We start from the raw sequence: 20381 nt of genomic DNA, 5'->3' as shown, positions 1-20381 counted from the left end.
GGGGCGCCGGGCGATGCAGGGCTTCGTCAGGCTGCGGCGCGGCGGCCGCGGGCTGTGAGCCGGCGGGGCCGGGCTGGGCTGGGCCGGGCCGGGCCGGGCTGGGCTGGGCTGGCGGCGCGGGGAGGGAAGGGGCGGGCGGGAGCGTGGCGGAGGAGAGGGCAGGCAGCGGCGGGAAGGCGGGAGCGGGGCTGCCCCGGTGCCCGCCCCGCGCGGGGGGCCGGCCCCTGAGTGCATGCGGGGCGCCCCGCCGGGCCGCCGCCGGCCCGCCGCCGCCGCCGCCCGCCGCCCCTGAGAGACCGGCGGGGAGAAAGTTGCGGCGGTCGCCCACATGCGCGGCCCCGGCCGGCGGCTTGGGGAACGGCGCCGAGCGGAGGTGGGCGAAGAGAGTTTGAAGCGCTCGCCGGCGGGAAGATGGCGGAGCGGAGCTGAGAGCGGCGCCCGGCGAGCTCGGGCCGCCCCCGCCTTCCTCCGCAGCCCCCCGGACCCCCGCCGGACACATGCAGGCCAAAAAACGCTACCTGACGCTGCTCTCCGCCGGCACCTGTCTCGCCCTGCTGCTCTACCTGGGAGGCGTGCGGCTGCGGGCGGCCCGGCACCCGCCGCCCGGTAGCCGGCATGGCCCGCCCCCGCGCCCCGGCGCCGAGCGGCCCTGGCCCCGCTTCCCCGACGCCCTGCGGCCCTTCGCGCCCGCCGAGCGGCCGGGCCCCGAGGGCGGCGGCGGGCGCGTCTCCCCCCGGCAGCGGCGGGACGCCAGCGCCGGCCTCTACCGCGGGCGCCGCTGCCGCATGGAGTCCTGCTTCGACTTCGCCCAGTGCCGGAAAAACGGCTTCAAGGTCTACGTCTACCCGCAGCAGAAGGGGGAGAAGATCGCCGAGAGCTACCAGAACGTCCTGGCCGCCATCGAGGGCTCCCGCTTCTACACCTCCGACCCCGGGCAGGCCTGCCTCTTCGTCCTCAGCCTGGACACGCTGGACCGGGACCAGCTCTCCCCCCAGTACGTGCACAACCTCCGCTCCAAGGTGCAGAGCCTCCACCTGTGGAACAACGGCAGAAACCACCTGATTTTTAATTTATACTCCGGCACCTGGCCCGACTACACCGAGGATGTGGGGTTCGACATCGGCCAGGCCATGCTGGCCAAAGCCAGCATCAGTACTGAAAACTTCAGACCCAACTTTGACGTTTCTATCCCGCTCTTTTCTAAGGATCATCCTAGGACAGGAGGGGAGAAGGGATTTTTGAGGTTTAACACCATCCCTCCTCTCAGGAAGTACATGTTGGTATTCAAGGGGAAGAGGTACCTGACGGGGATAGGGTCAGACACCAGGAATGCCTTATATCACGTCCATAACGGAGAGGATGTTGTCCTCCTGACCACCTGCAAGCATGGCAAAGACTGGCAAAAGCACAAGGATTCGCGCTGTGATCGAGACAACGCCGAATATGAAAAGTAAGTGAGCGCTGCCCCTTCCCCGTGCGGTGCGTGCGTCCCCAGGGGCATGCCGGCATGCCCGACTCCGCAGGCGGCCCTGGCCCCCTGGCAGATGTGTGCCGAGGTGCTGGCCAGAGGAAAGTCAGGATCTCTCCTTCGGGCGGGTCGGTCGCTCCTCCGGTCCTCCGCGAGGCTGCCGGCTGGCTCGGCGCTGCCCTGGCTGGGGACGCTGGCAGGGAGGCGTTGAAGGGCGGCGCAGCGTCTCGCAGCCGCGGCGTTGCTCGCCCCGGGGACCGATGACCTGCATCCGCAGCCCTTTGGCTTCACAAACGCGGCCAGCGGCGAAGATGCTGCTGGAGGATGCTCTGGCATCTGGCACTGCCCTTCGTCCCCCCAGTGCCTCTTAGGGGGGATGCCCTGTGCCTTCCCTGCCCCGAGACAAAGTTTGTGCGAGTCCTCAGCCCTCTTCAACGCGTGCGGGAGCCAGCTCCCATGGTGGGTTGGTTGCCGAGGGTGATTGCTGGGATGCTCTCTCCAAAAAGCGCTGCCCGGCGTCTGGCCGCTGTCTGTGTACCTCCACAGACGAGGCAGTAAGTTGCCTTGCCGTCTTTTTCCTCTCGCTTCAAACTGGCACAGCATCAGTAAAGAAAGGCGGAAAAAGAAACGCTGACTGTGTTCATGTCCTGTGTCTGAGTTTCTGATTTTTACGTGTGAGAGGATATGCCGGTGGTGCGAGCACAGCATGTGTTTTCTGTGAATGCTTGGTTTCTTGGCTTTCCCCGATTTTCATTTGTTGGTAATGTCACTATGTAGCCACATTTTGTGTCGCTGTGGTGCTACTCTTGTCTTCCAGTCTGCTTTTCAGGTTTGTCTGATAGCTGCCGGGAAAATCGCTTCCTGGGAATTACCTCCAGGACTGCGATGCTGACTAAGCCGTTTGCAACCGATTAGTTCATTTAAGTGCCGACCACCGCTACGTTTGCTGCAGCGTAGGTGTCTATATATGTAGTTTTTTGCATGAGAATGTTTCCCGTGTAGCAGGAGTTAGACGCCGAATTAAAACGGACCAGCTCTATAGCACTGGGTTAGTAGTGTGTGGTGGAGCTGCACCGAGAGCTGCCAATGGCTGGAGGGGTTTGCGATGCACAGAGGAACGTGGGTGGAAAAATACTTCTGGAGAGCAGTTGGGAAGAAACTACAGTGGCATTAATGCTGATCAAAATTTCCAGCTGGCTGCCTGTTTCTCCACCAAAACTAGCCACGAGGGGTTTGGGAGACACCGAGAAGGTCAGCACCGCAGCGCCGGGAAGCCTGCGTGTGCCTGGGCGAACTGTGCTCGCCCTCCGGTTACTGTAAATCCGCCGCAGAGGGGGAGGAGACAGCCGTGCAAATACTTGGTGGACTTTTAATCCCATTCACTTTCAGCAAACTGATGGGCGAGGGGTGAAATGATGCACACGTGGAAGCAATACAGCGGCGGTACCAAGTGATCGGTAGAGATACTAAGCTCAGCTCATGTTATTCATGACCCGGGAGTCCCGTTGGCTTGTGATCTCCTTTAGGGAATATTTTTTGGGGGGGAAGAAGGGAGACCTGACAACTGTAGCCTTGCAGGCTGTGTGGGTTTTTGGCATAGATCTCAGCAACTCAAGCTAATTTACAGATAGGAAAAGTCCTGGTTATTTGCTGCGTTCTACAGCATGTGTGCTGTCGAGTTGTCATAAAAACAAACGTACCTGCCCGTGGTTTGACGTGAGTAGGGCCATACTCAATTTTTTTACAGCTATGCCATTTGGTCTAATAAAAGATAGACCTCTCCCCATAAGTTCTGCCTCTCCTAAAGTGTATTTGACACTTATTTTGTAGAGAGGGGTGTACATAACTCTCAGGGGATACGGGAGCATTAACTTAACTGGTACGCCATGCTATTCATGTAAAAAACCATGCTTGCTGCTAAAATGCAGCCGTATCTGGGGTGGTGTATGGTGACTTCAACAGTCATCGCAACGCTGCTGTTAAAGACAGGAAGTAAAAAAAGATGATTACAAGAAAATAAGATTACTCTAAGAATTGAGGCAGGGTGAACCTGTGGTCGGGCCGCTGAGATGAACGGGCTGGCTCTGGCGAACAACTGCAAATGCTGAAGCTCTTGAACCCAGCATCTTATGTGAGCGAGCGCACCTGCCAGAGCGTGCTGCTGCCCCTTCGCGCTCCTGCTTCGGTGCCGATTCTCAGCAAAGTATGCCATCTGCCGATCTCCCAGCACTGCGTCCTGCCGTGGCCTGCGTTCTCTGTCTCTCCCGTGCAAATACAGACCACGCCTGGCACACCGCTCCCCTTATAAAATCCGACAAGGTCGCATCCCCAGGGTAGCGTAATGGCAGTCAGCCGGTTAAAATGCTTCTGTGTGGATGTGTAACCCAGGTGTGAAAGCTGTAGGAGGGACTCTGCTATTCACCCCACCTAAAGCAGCATCCGATCATGAATGAGGCTGTAGTGCTTGGCAAAGAAATGTCTCTAAATACCGTTGGGCCTTGAAAACTGCATGCGGAGCTGCTCTCATGGGGCTTTTTGGGCTTGGGTTTAACAACGCGTCCTCAAGGTTTTAATCAAAAAGAAGAAAAATGCATTCCCCAAGATACATATATTTGCGTATGCATACAGAGTTGGGAAAGTCGTATATCACACTCTTCTGTGCCAGTTTTCCCATCCTCTGCTGACGCTTACACTATTTCTCTTTACATGAAGGACAGGAGCGTGGGTGCTCTGGCCGTCAAGAGCTGGCCCCGAGACACCCGTCCTTGCCAGGGCGAAATATGAATGATTGGCTCTAGGTAGAGGCCTTGCCAAGCCGGGTAAATTAGGTGACCAGGTTTTAAAAAATGATAATCTCATGTTAACAGGGTGGTAGGGTTGTGTTGCATTACACTTGGTGCCAGTGCACATTGCAAGTTAGTTGTGATGGGGTTTCATCTATGGCTCAACGTTCAATGTTGGGTTCAGAAAAGGTCCGCCTGTCCGCAGGATGCGTTGTTTCCTCTCTAGGAGATTGAAAAAGCCAAGAAAGGTGACTTCTTGACCTGTGGAAAATGCATGGAGTGTTTTATTTCATTTGGAGGGAGGAGGGACGGGCATGTGCGCGTTTGACTCTGTCTCTCTGAATTGTACTGAAAGATCCATCTGTATGTTACAGCTAATTAATTTGCATCCCGGTTATGCATCTCAGAAGATAAAGCTGATGCAGAGTAAAATGAATTGCATTATCATGATTAGACTACTAGCAAACAGGATATAAAGGAAAACAAAGACAAACTCTAGTTTCTTTACGGTGCCCTTGACTGCCAAAGTTGGCCTTTGTCACCCAGCGCTGGGGCAGCTGGGCTTTCCGAATTCCTCTACAGTAGGATTTTAGTGTCAAGCTTTCTGTTTCACAAAGGGTTAAGTGAATAAACAGTGCTGCTGCTGAAGTTTGAAGACAGCCTCTTAAATATTTAATGACGGTCTAAATATATACATATGTACAATGTGTTTTAAACAAAGGCAGAATTCATGTACAGGCTTAACTGGTTCCAAATAATTACTTTTTGGAAGGTAATATAAATGACTATGGATACTGAAAGAAATGGAGGAATGCGATGTTCTAGTAAAGCCAGATGCAGAGAAGAGATTTGCACCAAAATGGGGATCTTTCTAGGAAAGTAAATAATGCTGTCTGTGGTGTATCCCCTGATCTGCAACAACCCTGCTCTTGGAAGGTGGAGAGAGTGACGGTGTCCAAAAACATAAGGTCTCGTCAAAAGCTCATTCGAGGAGGCTTTTTGCTCATATCTGTGCAGGATAGCTGAAGTTAATGATGGTAATGGAACAAAAGAGTAAAATAAATAATGAACAGTGTTGAAGAGAGTAGGATGGAGAAGGGGAAGTGAGCAAAAAATATATTTTTGGAGAAATGTGAACTTATGGTGGAGGACAACTAGTGTAGCAAGGCGTTCTTTATAGACCTAGTAACTTTTTCAACTAGTCAGTGCTCAAAAAGGCTGCGTGATCAAGACTGAACTGAGAACGGCAGGCAAAACACGCAGGACCTCACGAGGTGGGACTAGTTCTGCAAGAGGAGGTTGGAGGCATGCGGTTGAGGAGGAGCCTGCGGAAGGACCTACCTGGGGCTGCTGGCAGAAGAGGGAGAGAGCAACAGCACACCGTGCGCTTCTGCCTGTGAGCATCTCTGCAGGGCACACACAGCACTGAGCAGGGTCGTGTATGTACTTTTACAGGTGAAAATACCCAGCCGAACATGTTTCATTGATCCCTGGTACCTGGTAGGTTTACCTGGTGTGCACTCTACTGGTGGAACGTGTGTCAATCACGGCTGAACCTCCTACCCATGAAAATGCTGTCCTGAGCAAAGGTTACAGTTGTGCAATAAGCACAGAATGGGGAAGAAGAGCAATTTTTAGTTTTGCTTCCTTCCCTCCAGGAATACAATACGCATATAAAAAAATAAGTGGTAGAATTAGACACTAGGGATGACTTTGCCACTCACAAGATGGGCACGAAAACGTGAAGTAAGGCTTAGGCATGCCTGTCCAACATGTGATGATAATCTAGATGCTGCATACGCGTGTATGTGCATGTTTTGAACAAAGGCAAAATTCTTGTATTTTCAGCATACTGAGCTTCAGTGTGTTGTATTAAAATGTAAATATAAATGCCACACTTAATCACTTACTGAATTATTTTCGGAATTATTTAAAAGCCTTCACAAGCCAGCTTCTTTGCAGCTATTTAGGACAGGGGTGAGAAATCACCCAGGTTCAGGGCGGCTGTTGTCCGGGACATCTGAACTGAGATGGGAACCAGTCCGTGCATCTTGTATATCACCAGGCTGCTTAGGGAGCTTGGATGAAACTCAAGAACTACTGAGAGAGCTTGGGCATTTTCCCAGAGTATCTTGGCTCCTGCAAAGACCTATCCTGACCAGACTGCTTTTTAATTTTAATATAAATCTTGAAGAAACTGGACATTTGCCTGTTTTACAGTGCATTTATTCCAAAATGCAGTAAGCAGGTAAAAAACAAAGCTTTAACGTACGTCTGAGAAATATGGGATTTGCTCTTGTGTTCTTCCTCCTGCTCTCTGTATGTATTGCGAAGTGTCCTTATGTGCCTGTCGATGCTGATTTCATGCAAGCAGTGCCCTGGGGGGTAGGAGCTTCCAGCAGGGAGGCTCCGGGCTGATGCCCTGGCAGGAGCCGGGAGCAGGGGCGGCAGGAGCGTCCCTGAGCTCACGGCCAGCGGTGCAGTCCTCAGCCTGGCCGTTTGCACCAGGCTCTTCCCTCTCGGAAAAGGGGTGGAAGAGGGTGGACGCGTGTGCGTGAGCGTGTTTCCCCGTGTGAGCGGTGCCGAGTGCCGCAGCGTGTGTGGCCGGGTGTGTAGGGTCAGGCACGGCAGAGGAGCCCACCCTGCCCGCGGGCCTTAAATCAGGCACCCTCCTAACCTCAAGTAATTAAGTTTTCTTGTGGGGCGAGTTATTATTATAATTGCTTGCCCCAGGCTTTTCTGCATCTTTCTGTGAAGCATCTCATACGAGGCTTTGTGGTGACAAAGTATTACAGTAGATGGCTGAGCTGGGCTGGAGCAGGGTTTCTCTGTATGCAGAAACGTAGGTGAACACTGCTTTTACAGCTGGGGGGGGGCTCTGCTTTTATTTTTCCTGCCTAGGAAAATTGTTCTAGGATAATTTCTAGGACGCTTGGTGATAGAACATAACTCAAACCAAAAAATCATCCAAGACATCATTTTAATTTTAAGCAGAATTAATCCTGACATGGGTAGTTTGAAGGGTTTGTTGAACCCAGATCAGAACTCAGCTAGAAGTAATGTTTCCAGCTACCCCTTTGGGCAAGATGAAGCCTTGCCGAGCCCCCAGCAAGGTGCCCTCAGCAAGAAGGTGCTGCAGAGCATCCCGCAGTGCCCCGGCCTTCTTGCCCTCCCTGGCTGGGCATTTCACAGGGCAAACCCTGACTCATGCAGGACTTTCTGTACCAGCCTAAGGTGAGCTTCACTGCAACTGCTCCTAAGGGAGAGGGATGGCCAGATTTGGGGTTCTCCTGGGGGCTTGCGTGCTGCTGCCTGCTGCTGCCCGCTGCATCGGGGGTGTTCCCAGCTGTGGACCTCTTTGCATCCGTGCAGCTCTGAAGTGGTGCATCTCCCCGGGAGGACGGGATTGAACGGGAGGAGTTTCAGCTCAAGACAAACTCGAGTGAAAAAGGCTACTGGTTTGACTCTGCTGGAAATAATCCTTTTGCCCCACATACAGCCCTGGAACAGCCTGCTGGAAAGTAAACCGGCAGCCGCTTGCGGGAGAGGGAGGTAAATGAAACTGGTCGGCACGAAGCACTTATTTACTCAACAGATGTGAGTCGAGAATGTGCTGTAATCTGATGATTTCTGGAGTATTATCTGTGATTGTTTTCCCTTTCTCTCTGCAGGGTTTCTTTCAGAAAATCCACAGAGTTTTGTGGTCTTGGGTAAACAAACCGTTTTGCTAACCAGAGAAAAATAATCAGTGGGTATGTAGATAACTGCCTGGCCTGTGAAGGGCGTTAAATGCAGTGTTCCGTGCTGCTGAGGTGACTGACTTCCCAAGGACTTGGCTATATCTAGATGATGATGCAAGATACATACTCCTGTCCCATGTCGTATGGAGATTAGTTCAGCATGTGGGAATGTGTGAGTGTAACTTCAGGTTATATTTAAGGTTCTGCAGCTTTCCACGTTGCCAAGTATTTTGGGACGTATAGGTTTCAAAACCTTCTCATGGTTTACACTGAGCAGTAGATCTGTTCCTCCTCTTCTGTTCATCCAGCTCTGCTGTGCTTTTACATAAGGTTTTGTGTGGCTCTTTTTTAATCCAAATTTCAGGAGGAAACAGGACGTGTATCACCGCTGTCTTGCCCTTAATTTAGGAGCCTCCTCAGTCAGCTGGAGGGAGCATCAATGCTACATAATGCTGATACAGCTCATCCCCACCTCTCTGGAGCCAGCGGGGAGGGAGCTGGGGCAGGAGGGGCCCGGGCATGCACAGGGGTGATTAAAGATCCAGGCCAGAGGATGGTGGGAGGCATTATTTCTTCCACTTATGGAGCAAATTATAATTTATAACAGCTGACACCCGTGCACTGGAAGAAACCGAAGAGTGTGCTTAGAGCAGTCCCTGTCCTGGTATTGCAGCGCGGGCGCCGCAGGGCCTGGGAGCTGGTTTGGAAACAGAGATGGGAGATCAGCACGCTGCGGTGGTGCAGGAGAAACTAGTTTAAGGAATGAATTCCAAATGAGAACAAAAGAGAGGAGATTTCGTTTCACATGAGAAGAGGGAAGTAATGCTTTGAGAAATAAAGGCCCTATCTCAGCAAAATGTTGTGTGTAACTGCTTTGCTGGGAAAGAACTGGTGTGAGTTCTACTGGGCTGATGGCTTTACAAATGCAATCTGACTTCCTAAAACGTTATCGTTTCTTAGAATAAGAAAACGTGACTTTAAGCCAGTCTGGGAGGGTTAGGCCTCCCCAATAACAAGAGAAAGAAGATGCCATTTTCTTTAAATATCTTGTGTTTTCCCTGCTCGTCTCTCCCACTGCCTCTCACTGAGATTTAACCTCAGTTTTTTGGGTGATGTAGTACTGTCTCCTCGGCAAGGATGCAGATTGGGCACTAAGCGGGTGTTCCCTGAAACGTGCTAGAGTTGGGGCGTTTGTGTTGGCTAAATCAGCCTCCCGTTTCGTGTTCCATTGAGACAGACTTCTCCGTGCTCTTGCAGTCCCTGGGTGAAGTGTGGTGCTGGCAGGGCTGTCACAGGAGCTCCTGCCTTCTGCCGGTAGCACACGTGGGCTCAGGACTGCAGTCCGACGGCCAGGATCGCCACTGGCCACTGTGGTTATGTTTCCATATGCCTTTAAAATGGGGAAGAACACTTTGCTTTCCCTAAGTATTCTTGGGGGTTACTTTGGTGCTTTGTAATATTTCAGTGAAAGTGCTATGTAAAACTGAGATATTATTCATTACTATTTTCTGTATCCCCTTCTCAGGAAGCATCAGTGAGTGTAGGTCTAAATTGTGACTTTCCGATAAAAGGTGATAGTCATCGGAAGCAGCGTAAAGCAGCTCGTCTCTGTGTGTATGGGGGGGAAAATCCCCACAAAAGCTTTTTTGGGGTTTGACACTTGTCGTAGGTCAGGATATGTGGTCATGTTTGGTATGTGAGCCTTTTAACTCGCCTTGCTTCACTGAGACGCTACCAAAGGCCACCACTTTTCCAGGCGCTGAAGCGCTGCCGCTTCTGATCGCTCCTCCAAGGGCTCTCGCGGTGCAGTTAGCAAATTCAGGAAAGCTCTTCTGCCTTAAGTTGACTTTTTTTCCCTATGATGGTTTCTAGTCCAGAAGTACATGAAAACAAAATAATTCCCGGGTTCCTAAGTGAATTTCCCATTCGTTCACTCTTTTCCCCTCTAATATACTCTTTGTGTTTGTGAATGAAACAGAATTAGGGCTAATTTAGCTGATTGGCTGCAAAACAAAAGTATTCAATGCTAAGAATGGGAAATGAGAAGGCCTTTCTGAAATGTTACTTCTTTGCATAATTGTAATAGATTATAATTATACAGTTGGGTGTTTAGCAGTGGATTTGCTGTAAACACGGTCATGGGAAATGTCTCGTCGCTCACTTGTGTCGGTTCGAGTCCCAGTGCGGTCCCATTGATGGCAGTACCGGCATCTCTAACGACATTTTCTCTTTGAGCAGGATGGCGTGCTACAGAAAATGCTATCTCCAGTTCCCCTCCCAGCTCCTCCCATAAAATTACCGCCGGTCGATATGGCCATGTCAGACCGTTGACACAAATCAATAAGAACAATCATTCTTCAGCTCCTAAACAAAACTGAGAGCGCGATGCTGATGGGCTGTGTGTAGCAATACTGGCAGCGATTCCTAAATGGAAAATGCCTACCGTAACGTTTGCAAAGTGTACGTGGGGGACCCTGTCCCATGAATAATTAGTTCTCCGAGGCTGTAAGAAGGAGCATGGTATAAATCGTTTCCAAAACTGCAGTATGCATTATAAGCCCTATAGCCGCAGGCTGATGGAGAACATCACCTGCCCAACAGCGGTGCCGGAGAGGGGCAAGCGTGGCAGGGTTTGGTTAGGAATCGTGATTTTCTTCATTCTCCTAGAAGATCTTGACTTCCGATACTTTTTTTTTGCCCTGCGAATAATTGCAGACCTTTTTATCGCAATACTGGAATTCCTGGTGCAGTCGGGTAGTTCAGTGTGTAACTGCTAGAAAGCCCATCAAAATTGTAGTTGCTGTAGTCTGCAAGAATAGAATCAGAGGCTGCTTCTAAAAATCAGAACCTTTATCCAAAGGGAAGGACAAATCTTTGTTTATAATGTCTGAATTTATATCTCTGAAGGCTTGTTTGGGTGTGTCTGCTCATAGGCTCAATCAGCTGCTGCAGGAAGATAAACACATAAATGTTTCATCTCCTCGATTTGCCACCAACCATTGTGCTGGGTGCTAGCAGATTTTTCTTTTAATTAAATGTAATTTATCTGATCCTAATGGGAAAATATAATTATAGGATTTATTTTTCAGTACTGTGATTTCAGAATTACTTTATAAAGAAGAGTAACATTTCCCCCTTCAGGGCTGTTTAAAAACGAGCAAACAAAATAAAAATCCAAAGTACACTTTGCTAAAAGTAATAAATCTCAGACAAGAAGCAAAAAAAAAAAAAAAAAAAAGGCATCTGATATGTTGGAGCTGCAATAAAGCTGAAAATTAATGATCAGTAAGTTGGTGCTGCAAGAGAGTGAATGCATTATGGATTTGAGGAGATGCCTATAGCTTATTAAATGTCAGCAAATTTTAGCAGAAGCAATAGAAAACCCTGATCAGAAAATGTAAAACAGTGCAACCTGCAGTTGGAAGATCCAGTGCCACAAAGGATGTGGGAGCCATGTGTATGGTTGAAATGTAAGAAAGTGCTTTGCAAGATCAGGGGCTGAAATTGCATGCTGAACTCCTTTAGTTTCTGATCGGAGGGATTTAAACATTTCAGTAAGGCATGACTGTAGTCTCAGGGAGAGATTTATTGTACTGTAAAACCTTTGCACGAGAAGGTATGTATGACTGTTTAAAATAATTTCAAACAAATAACGTCCCTTCACCCTCCCACTCTCTCTCACGCTTTTTTCCCTAAAACCGAAAGGTAAGGCTACTACTTGAATTGTAATGGAATAATATATCAAGTGAGTGATCACATCAGGCATGGACACTTACCAAATCACAGCGAGATAACTGTGAATAACTCTCTAGTTTCAACAATTTGCATGGCCATTAACAATTGATGGGTTTCCCTTAGAACCGCATTATCTATGGCAGCGGGATCTATTCCCACGCACCGCTCCTGCATACTAAGTGCCAGAGAAATTCTCAAAAGTGAGGGTAATAAAAAATCTGATAGCAGCAAGGTGAATGAAGCAGGTAGGAATTTCAAGGCGACATTTTTTGAAGGTGGGGAGTATTTCAGGCGATCATGCATTTTTATAACTGCTCTCCCCCCCTTCCCTGCCATTTTTTTTAACTACAGTTCTGCAAGTTTTAATTCAAGCTGGTGTTAGGTTTGCCTTCACTGCTTGGCATCGTCTTAGGCTTGGTGGTCGGTCTGGCATGTGGATCAGTTTAAGCAAGATTTTAAAATATGTTTTGTTTTAGTTTTGGATTGGACACGTGTCTTGAGGAGCTTTTATGCACATTCGACAAAAGATAAAACCGGTGCTAAATTTAGCAGTCCTAGATTGCTGGGTGGCTCTTTTACGGGAGTGATTTCGAGGAGGTGTCAAAGATGTGCTTTCCTTATGAGAATCATGCCACCATTTTAATAAACACACGACACATCCCTTATTTCTAGCGCTTTCATCTCTGGCTGACGGCACGTCAGATCTTTCCAGATTCCTCCATCAAGTTGACTTTTCCAGCCCCAAATCTCTTTTCTGTCTCTCTTTTTATTTCTCTTTCTCGCCCTCTTCCCTCTCCCCCTTTCTTTTCATGGTGGTGTTGTGGCAAGATTAAAGCAACTGAGTGAAGCAGTGGCGGGGAAAGCTTGGATAATCAAAGTATGCGAGCGGCTGGAGCTGAGCGAAGGCGGGTGGTGACACATCAAAGCCGGTGGGTGCGGGAGCTCACTGCTCTCGCCTCTCATCGCAAATGACCCCCCTGCCATAAACAGAGTTCCTGGGGTTAATTCGTGAGCTCACACGTACACAAATGCGATTGCTTTTCGACGCCCTTCTCAAAATTTAATTGCAGAGAGCAGTAATAAAGTCTTAGCTTTGTTCCTTGGAAGATGGCTTCTGTAGACGTGGTGTGTTAGGAAATAAGTCCCCAAGTTGCTGATAGCGGGAGGTGTTATTAGCTGAAGGTGAATGACCAGCCCAGCACCGTATTGTCCCGTCTGCCCGTAAATGCCGTTTCTGGGTTGCTGTAGGTAGGGTGAGGAGAACAGAAGACCTGAGCAGTGCCTGGTTGCCCCTGGCTGGGCCTCGCACGGGCAGAGAGCCAGCGTGTCCTGTCTTGGCCAGAGCACCGGCCACGTGCTGCTCCCGGAGCTCTGCATCCAGTGCGGGGGCTTCAGGTGCCCCCAGCTCAGGGGAAGCCCCGCATCCCCACTCATCTCTCAACTCTGTGCACGTCTCTTGACGTGGAGCTAACCACGGGGCTGGCTGTTTTCTCAGCTGCCGCCTCTGCCCGCATTGCCCTCTCCCCAAACCCTGCTTTGTCTTTGCTGTGGAGCTCGGAAGTTGAGCACCCCACAGTCTGGACGGACCGTGCTCTATGTTTGTGCAAGGGGATCCTGGTCCTTGTCTTAACTGTTTGCTCTGAAGGTGTCAAAAAATCATTGCGCTTTGCACCTGCCATCTTTTGCAGGACTCTTCTTCGCTGCCCCCAGCCTGCTGGTGTCCGTTCTGGTCACTGCTGCTGAGAACCAAAATAACCATCGGAGCCATTAGGACAGGCGTCTCTTGGCTTTGTGCATCGGAACATCAGTGAATTACAGTGAAAACAGTTTTCAGCTTTTGTTCTGTTAGCTGTTGCTGACAGCCTGTAATAACAGTCCTTTCTAGCAAAAAGGTTTTTTACTCTTTAATTTTTAATGAAAAATCTTTCTGGCACAGGTCAGAGTAAAATAATTAATGGTGAGATCGTCTGTGTTGTTTGGGTATAAAACTGGAGATCTAAGGATTTAGAGATATCGGTGTGATCCCAGGTTGCCCTGTTGGTGTGGTTATTGGTTACAGCAATAGTTCTTACTTACTGTAACTTCGGTCTCAGGGTAACCGTGTTTCACAATAATCAATGCACTGATTACTATAATTGCATTATGTGGTACTGTGGTCTTATAATTAACTGACTGGCCTAATAAAGCGTAGAATCTAATGAATATTTGTAAACAAACTTCATTAGGAAGTAGGTTGAGAATATGCATTGGCGGAGGATGATAGAGGAGACCTGTCCTCAATTTCAATTATTACGATAGATGAAAACCTGGAAATCAACAGCAAAGCATGGAAAGCATCCCACTGCTACTTACTTTGCGTTTACTGCTTCACCGTGTCATTAAAATCTCTCTTTTTAAAAAATCTGTCTAGAAAAAGGCTCCCCACTGCAATGAGATCCTGTGTACACAATGTCAGTCTCTTTTGCAGAATATTAAAGCATTATCAGGCATGATGTTGAAAACTGGATTTACAACGTAGGGCCGATATCGGCCTTAAGTAAGAAGTGTCTATTGTCACCCCATGATTGGATCTTAATGCAATTAAAATGAAAAAGGAAACCACCACTGAAAATGGGAAATAGATTTCCTAGCAGTGCCTGGGGGGGGTGGATGGCTGACATCTGGCTCTTGCTGGTAAGTTGGCTGTGCTTTACTGTCCTTGAGGAACTGTGTCCCATTCTTGCTGTTGTGCTGGGCGCGCTTTGCGTGCCTCCCTCCGGTTGTGTCCCTGTGTTTCAGATGTGTGTTCCTCGTCTCAGGCGTGGGGTCGGTCCTGCACACTCTGCCAGGCCATTTGGGAGCATGTTGTATGAGTCTGGTAAATTAACAGTTGAACGATCCAGCCCATTTTGGATGGTTGCTTTATTTTAAGGTCAGCAGAAATCCCTTGACATCTCCTTGCCTTCTCTCTCCTCTTCCCCCATCTTTAAGCTACTTGACTCTTAATTACAGGTTTTCCTGGCTGAGTCTATGTGTGTCTCTTTTACAGAAGTAGCATTAAATCCTGCTGCCTCCCCCCTCTTTTTTTTTAAGCTTTTGGTTATCTTTGGTTATCAAAGTTTGATATTAATGTTTCAGGGAAACACATAGGTAAGGAGCCTTGCTCAGAGAGCACCAGCCCTGAGCAATAGGCTCGTGAGTGCCTGTTCTTGCAGCAGCAGCTCGGAGGGGAGAGGGTCTTTCAGCAGCTACAGTTCATGCATTTGCTTCCTACCTGCTGGTTTCAAACAGTATTAATTTTTCTGCATTTATTGTGTTTAATTGAAAGCAGGGCTGCTTACAGCAGTTGCTCGCAGAGATTCCTCCCCCCCCCCCCCCCCCCCCCAAATGCAACAAATAGGCATCTGGTATTTGTTTTGTATAACACGGTCCTCATAAAATGAAGAGTAATAAAACATAATTATCTGTAAAGGCTTGTTTTATAAGCCTAAGAATAAGCTCATTTCTGCCTTGTTTTGGTCTATTTGTAAGGTAAAGGATGCCTTTGTATGGTTTTAGCCTGTCTCCAAATTAGTAGAGAATCCGTTACTGTGGTGTTTTAAACCCTGGTGTGTAAGGGTGTAAGGTAGTGCGAGTGCATGCACAGGACGGCACCAGTGGATCTCTAGGGGAGGGGAAGAGCCTTTTTGTGTTCCTTTTGGAAAATTTTCCCTTCCAAACAATGGGTTTTATTTGAAAGCTTTGGTAAAGTAAGAGGGAGAAAAATCTGTGGGCTAGATGAACAAGGTCAGAGTTTCTGAGCTGCGGGCCTTAAAGCTGGGTTTGAGCCCTTTCTGCTTGTCCTTGTCAGCGTAAAGGACAATGACATACATCCACGTTCGTGCTTGGATGTGTGTGAGGACTATTTGATGTGGCCCTTGCTGCTTTTCTGACAGGCCTTAACTGCTGCCGTATCTTCATCCCTTTGGAGCGTTGCTGGCTTGGTCCACCTCCAGTCCGGTCATCGGGACTCCCAGTGATGGATTCAGCGGTTTTGAACAGCTAATTACACTCCTTTCACCTTAGATTTGCTCTTTGCTATTTGTCTGTAGGGCAGTATGCCTTTTTTCTTCCCTTCGGCTTGCTCTAACCCTGCAAAAGCCCTTCCTGCCACCATGTGCTACTGAGTTTTTTCCTGGGAAAAAGTGATACTAGGTCATTTAAACCAATTAGATCTTAAAGTGAGATGTGCGAGTGCCTTATGGCTGTTCTAAAGGTAAAGTGTGAAAACCAAATCCTTTTAGAAAACTCACAGTCTAAGCCTATTGTTTGTTTATTTTTCTTTAAAATAGTAATAAGCAAAAATCCACTTCTTCGTACTAAAACCAGAAAGCTGTGGGGCTGCAAGGCACCTTCAACTCCAGCATGGTTTGGAATACGTTTGCTTTGACCTTATTCTTCTTTGCACAATTAATTAAAGTGATAGAAGAGGAAATACAGCTTTGCTCAGCTTTTATGTGAATTGTAGCTCTCTCAAAAGCAGATATGACTTACGTATTGCTTTCTCTCTGCAAGGCGAGCCTTGTAATTTTGAATCTTGATTAGCAGCTGCTTTTGTTCTTCCGTGAGTCTTGGAAACAGTGGGGTTGGAAGCATGTAACAAATTGCTAAATGATACCCTTGCAGAGGGAGAAATCTCCCCCTCGTGAAGTGCCTCACTCCCTGCATCTTTCGTTCTGCAAAGAGGCTGCGAGGATGCAGCCCCAGGCGCAGCGACCCTCTGCTGGGGCTAGGAGATGCTCCCCCAGCAAGCCCTGCTTCCTGGGCTGCAGCGGCACCTGGGCACGGCCACGTGCTGAGCTGCCGCTGCCCTGTGTTGGTGTCATTTTCTCGAAATGCATTTTCCTTGAAATATGTTTTTCTTGTCATCTTATCTGGGGATGCTAGTGTAATATGCAGGTTGCTGGCTTTAGCTGTTTAACAGCACTGTTGTGGCTGCTCTGGGTCTTTAGCCAGCGGATGGCCAGCAGCAGCAGGTAGGGTGTTAGGAGGCAGCTGGGTGCCTTATGTGAGCTTATATTATTTTCCATGGCCAGAAGTCTTTGATCTATTCAAACAGAAGCCTGCCCTCCTCCAGAGAAGCAGAGGATGGGTGCCAGATTGCAGGCTGATGTGCAAATATGTCCTTTTGCAGCAGTCTCATGTCACATGTGAGCTAAATGTGCCATGTATGTCAGAGGCTGCAGAGTCCAGCTGCAAGTCAAATGGTCCGAGATGTGTGACACCCCCCCACACTATATAATATTCCACTTAGTTTTTCATGCAAGGTCTGGAATGCATCTTTGTAATTTTTTTTCTGGGGTATTGCTTCTCTCATGTGTAGAGTTGGAAGATACCTCCCTGGAAAGTCTACTCGTCCTTAATTAATGTCTGCAAAATGTTCCACGACCAGTGTTGCTTTGCATTCACAACAGAATTGTATTTAAAAGTTTGGGTAGCTTCTGATTCAGCCTCCTCATGTCTCCAGAGTAAATGGGTTTCATTTGACCGGTGTAAATGGGGTGGGGGACGACGATGATGACACATGACGACACGCCCCCCCCCCCCCCCCAAGCCATTAGCTTCAGTCGTGCTATCAGTATGAGGTGGACTTGTTATTTGTTCTCTTTCCCATTGTGTGCAGAGTGGTAGCATTGGGTGCATTTTCTTTTAAATGTGACCTAAAGTGGAATCCTGTTATTTGCACACATTCTGTGGCACTCGTCTTCAAAGTATCTAGGCAACCTTTATGTAGATGACACTTTTAACTCAAACTCTTCCATCATTGCGAGTGTGGTCCTGTGAAGAGAAGTAGGGTGAAAAAGGGAGGGAAGAAAGAGCTTGCTTGAACTCATGTTGGGCAGCTTGAGTCACTTGTGAGTCTCTTTGTAGGAAGTACAATACACTGAAGATGCCTGCTCCCATACACTTAAATGCTCTACTTCAAACTATGCCGTGTTTTTCCCTTTGAGCTTTGGCAGGTAGGGAGATCTCCTGGCTCTCCTGGAGCTGACGGCAGAGCTGCTGGGAAAGGGGGATTTCAGGGCTTCTGCAATCGGGCGCCAAGCGGTGGACTTCCTTGCGTGGTTCTCCACTCCAGGCTCAGGAGGATGAGTGCTCCAAAACATCTGCAGCTGCAGCCCTGGGAGGTATGCCTGTTCAGAAAGCTTCTGAGTTCTGCTGGGCTTCCCAGAAAGCAAGAGCTGAATGGGAGGCTCGAAAGACTTGAAGAGGAAGCCACCATTGCTCTGGTAGTTTGCTTTCAGCCCGCCCCAAGGAAGAAGTAAAGATTACTCAGGGGAGATTCTTTGAGTAAAGGCGTGTCCGTGAGGTTAGGTATGACCATGACCCATCAACAATTCGGATGGAGCAGGCATCGCTACCCGCAGCAATGTGATCTCCATTTGGGAATTGGTCTCTGAAGTGATAGCCACTCAGATATGCTGCACAGGGAGCGATGTGGCCCCAGACTTTGTGGGAAGCTGGGTGTCATCTCTTAGAGCAGTTCTGGCTTTGTTGGATCAAGCAGGCATCCTCCAGGCGGGAGGCAATGCCAGTGTAAACGCCACACCACATGCTGTGGCTGGTTTGACAGAAATGTGATTTGTGTCCTCGTGCTTAGTACTAATCGAATTGGGGCTGCCAGATGATTGGCAGTGTGCACGTTGGTATTAAGGAGCACATTGGTGGTGTAGGTCAGTGTAGTTGGCCCATGGTTTGATCAGAAAACTCATACTTTTTTGCATAACCCTGTTCAGCTGTGGTTTGACAGCAGTGGGGTTTGGTTATCTCGTTGTCATCCCTCAAGGATGTGGCGAGCCTCATGTCCCTGGCCCACGGTGCGGGGTGGACAGTCACTGCCCCTCTTGCGTTGGCACTGACAGTACTCTGATCCCACTGCTGGGATCTTGTTCCAGCTCCACAAGCCCAGCTGCCTCCCTGGCATGGGGGGATGTGTCTTGATGAACACCACAAGGGCAAGGAAGAAGGTGGGAACGCTTGGATGGGGCAGTTGTGGAGGACAGAGGGCATTACCTGGGTATCCCCAACAGAGACCAGTTACGGCTGTTGTGGGTCTGTCATCCAGGTGTAGCAGAGCTGGACCTTGGTCTCCAGCAGTAGAGGGAAAGTTTTAGGAAAAATCCTTAGTGTTGATGAGCCGGTGCAGCCAGGATCAATTGCCTGCCTACCTTATGATCAATTGATTGCAATTAATTTAGCTTCTCTTATAGCTTTTTACTTTAAATCTTTAGGCCAAACCCATTGCAAGGGAAAGAAAACTTTTTTTTTTTTTTTTTTGCTATTGCTTTTATATACAGAAGCCTCTGCCTGTTACTGGAGTCCTCTTTTAATGGCAGAGTTCAACATATGACCAGACATTCCCTGTTGCCTTGAAACACCCCACCTTGGTTGTGTGATCTACGTGGGCTGGGACTGATGTTTGTGTACTCAGAACATCAAGCCCAGTATTTTCTTTAATTAGCCCATAGCTTTCTTATGAAAACACAACAAAACAACCCCCCCAGCCTCTCAACATGCAGCATACACAACTCTCACTTTGGCCCCCTTGCCCTGGCCTGGCGCTTTTCACTACATGATGTGCTCCCCATCCGACTCTAAAAGGATGGGACGTTCAGAGGACCGATGCCAGAAGACTGGGACTGTGGTTTGGGGAGATAAAACATTGGGTGTCTGTGATCTACATTTGCTGGGAGGTGATTCCCGTGGGCTCTCGTTGCATTCATGGTGTCAGCCCAAATATCCATGATCTCGACGGCATCTTCCCGCATGCAGTTGGGCTGGCCCAAATGAGGAGGCCGAGCTGGCGGCAGGAGGGACGGGAGGCACCGAACACCATTGTCGCCCCAAGTGCAGGGCTTTGGGAGATGGCAGCCCCGGCAGCTCACCGAGGTTGCCCGGGAAGCCGGTGCAGAACAGAAAATGAAGCTCAGGTTTCTCGGACTCCTGTTGCTAGATCCCCTTCCCATCCTCCTGTTGCCCCTCTGGTCTTTATCAGTAGTTGAGCCTGAGTGTCTGGCAATAGCAGGACATGAAAGGGAAAAGTTGGGAATGACCTAGACAAATACTTAAAGTGTGCGGAGGAAGAAACCAGATTTCTGTGTTTGAATGCTTTGGGCAGTAAACGAAAGCTTCCTGTCGCAACGCAAGACAACTGTGTTTGTAGCCAGAGGTTGGTTGGTTTTTTGGTTTTTTTTCCCTGCTGTGCAGAACGGTGTGATTCCGTGTGAGACTTGAGGGGGCAGCGGGGAGGAATCGCATGCACTAAACCGAAAATCATACTGTCATTGGATACAGTGCATGGTGTTGCTAGTAATGTATACATAAATAGAGACTCCAGCACTCAGCTCTTCGGTGGAAGACAGGTCTTCTATATTTATCAGGTTTTGCTATTTTTGTAACATACCATGTTACATTGTTGTTAAAAAAAAATCCATATTGGTTCCTAAGTATTATTGTTGCCTCATTCTGGGATCAATTGTACCAGACCTTTTTCATTGACTCTGACCTCACCGCGTTTAAATAGCTGGGAATTACAAGTATTTCTTGTCTACAGGAGCATAGAAACAATGACATCCAAGTTTCTGTTGATGGTCTCCTTTTCTATAGGATTGCTTTCCTCTGCTCGGAGGAGGTCCT

General features: G+C 48.8%; 1 protein-coding gene across 1 annotated transcript in view; it reads left to right on the top strand.

Annotated features, from left to right (window-relative positions):
- The first annotated feature begins 223 nt into the window (after positions 1–223).
- Positions 224–20381, top strand: part of EXT1 (exostosin glycosyltransferase 1) — a 179991-nt gene continuing 159833 nt past the window's right edge. Inside the window, exon 1 of the mRNA XM_075495172.1 lies at positions 224–1450. Within this exon, the coding sequence (XP_075351287.1) occupies positions 498–1450 (953 nt within the window). The 5' untranslated portion in view covers positions 224–497. The remainder of the gene's footprint in view (positions 1451–20381) is intronic.

This window comes from Mycteria americana, chromosome 2 (assembly GCF_035582795.1).
Source record: "Mycteria americana isolate JAX WOST 10 ecotype Jacksonville Zoo and Gardens chromosome 2, USCA_MyAme_1.0, whole genome shotgun sequence".
NCBI lineage: Eukaryota > Metazoa > Chordata > Aves > Ciconiiformes > Ciconiidae > Mycteria > Mycteria americana.
Note: the sequence above shows the minus strand (reverse complement) of the source record. Positions and strands in the feature narration are given on the sequence as shown.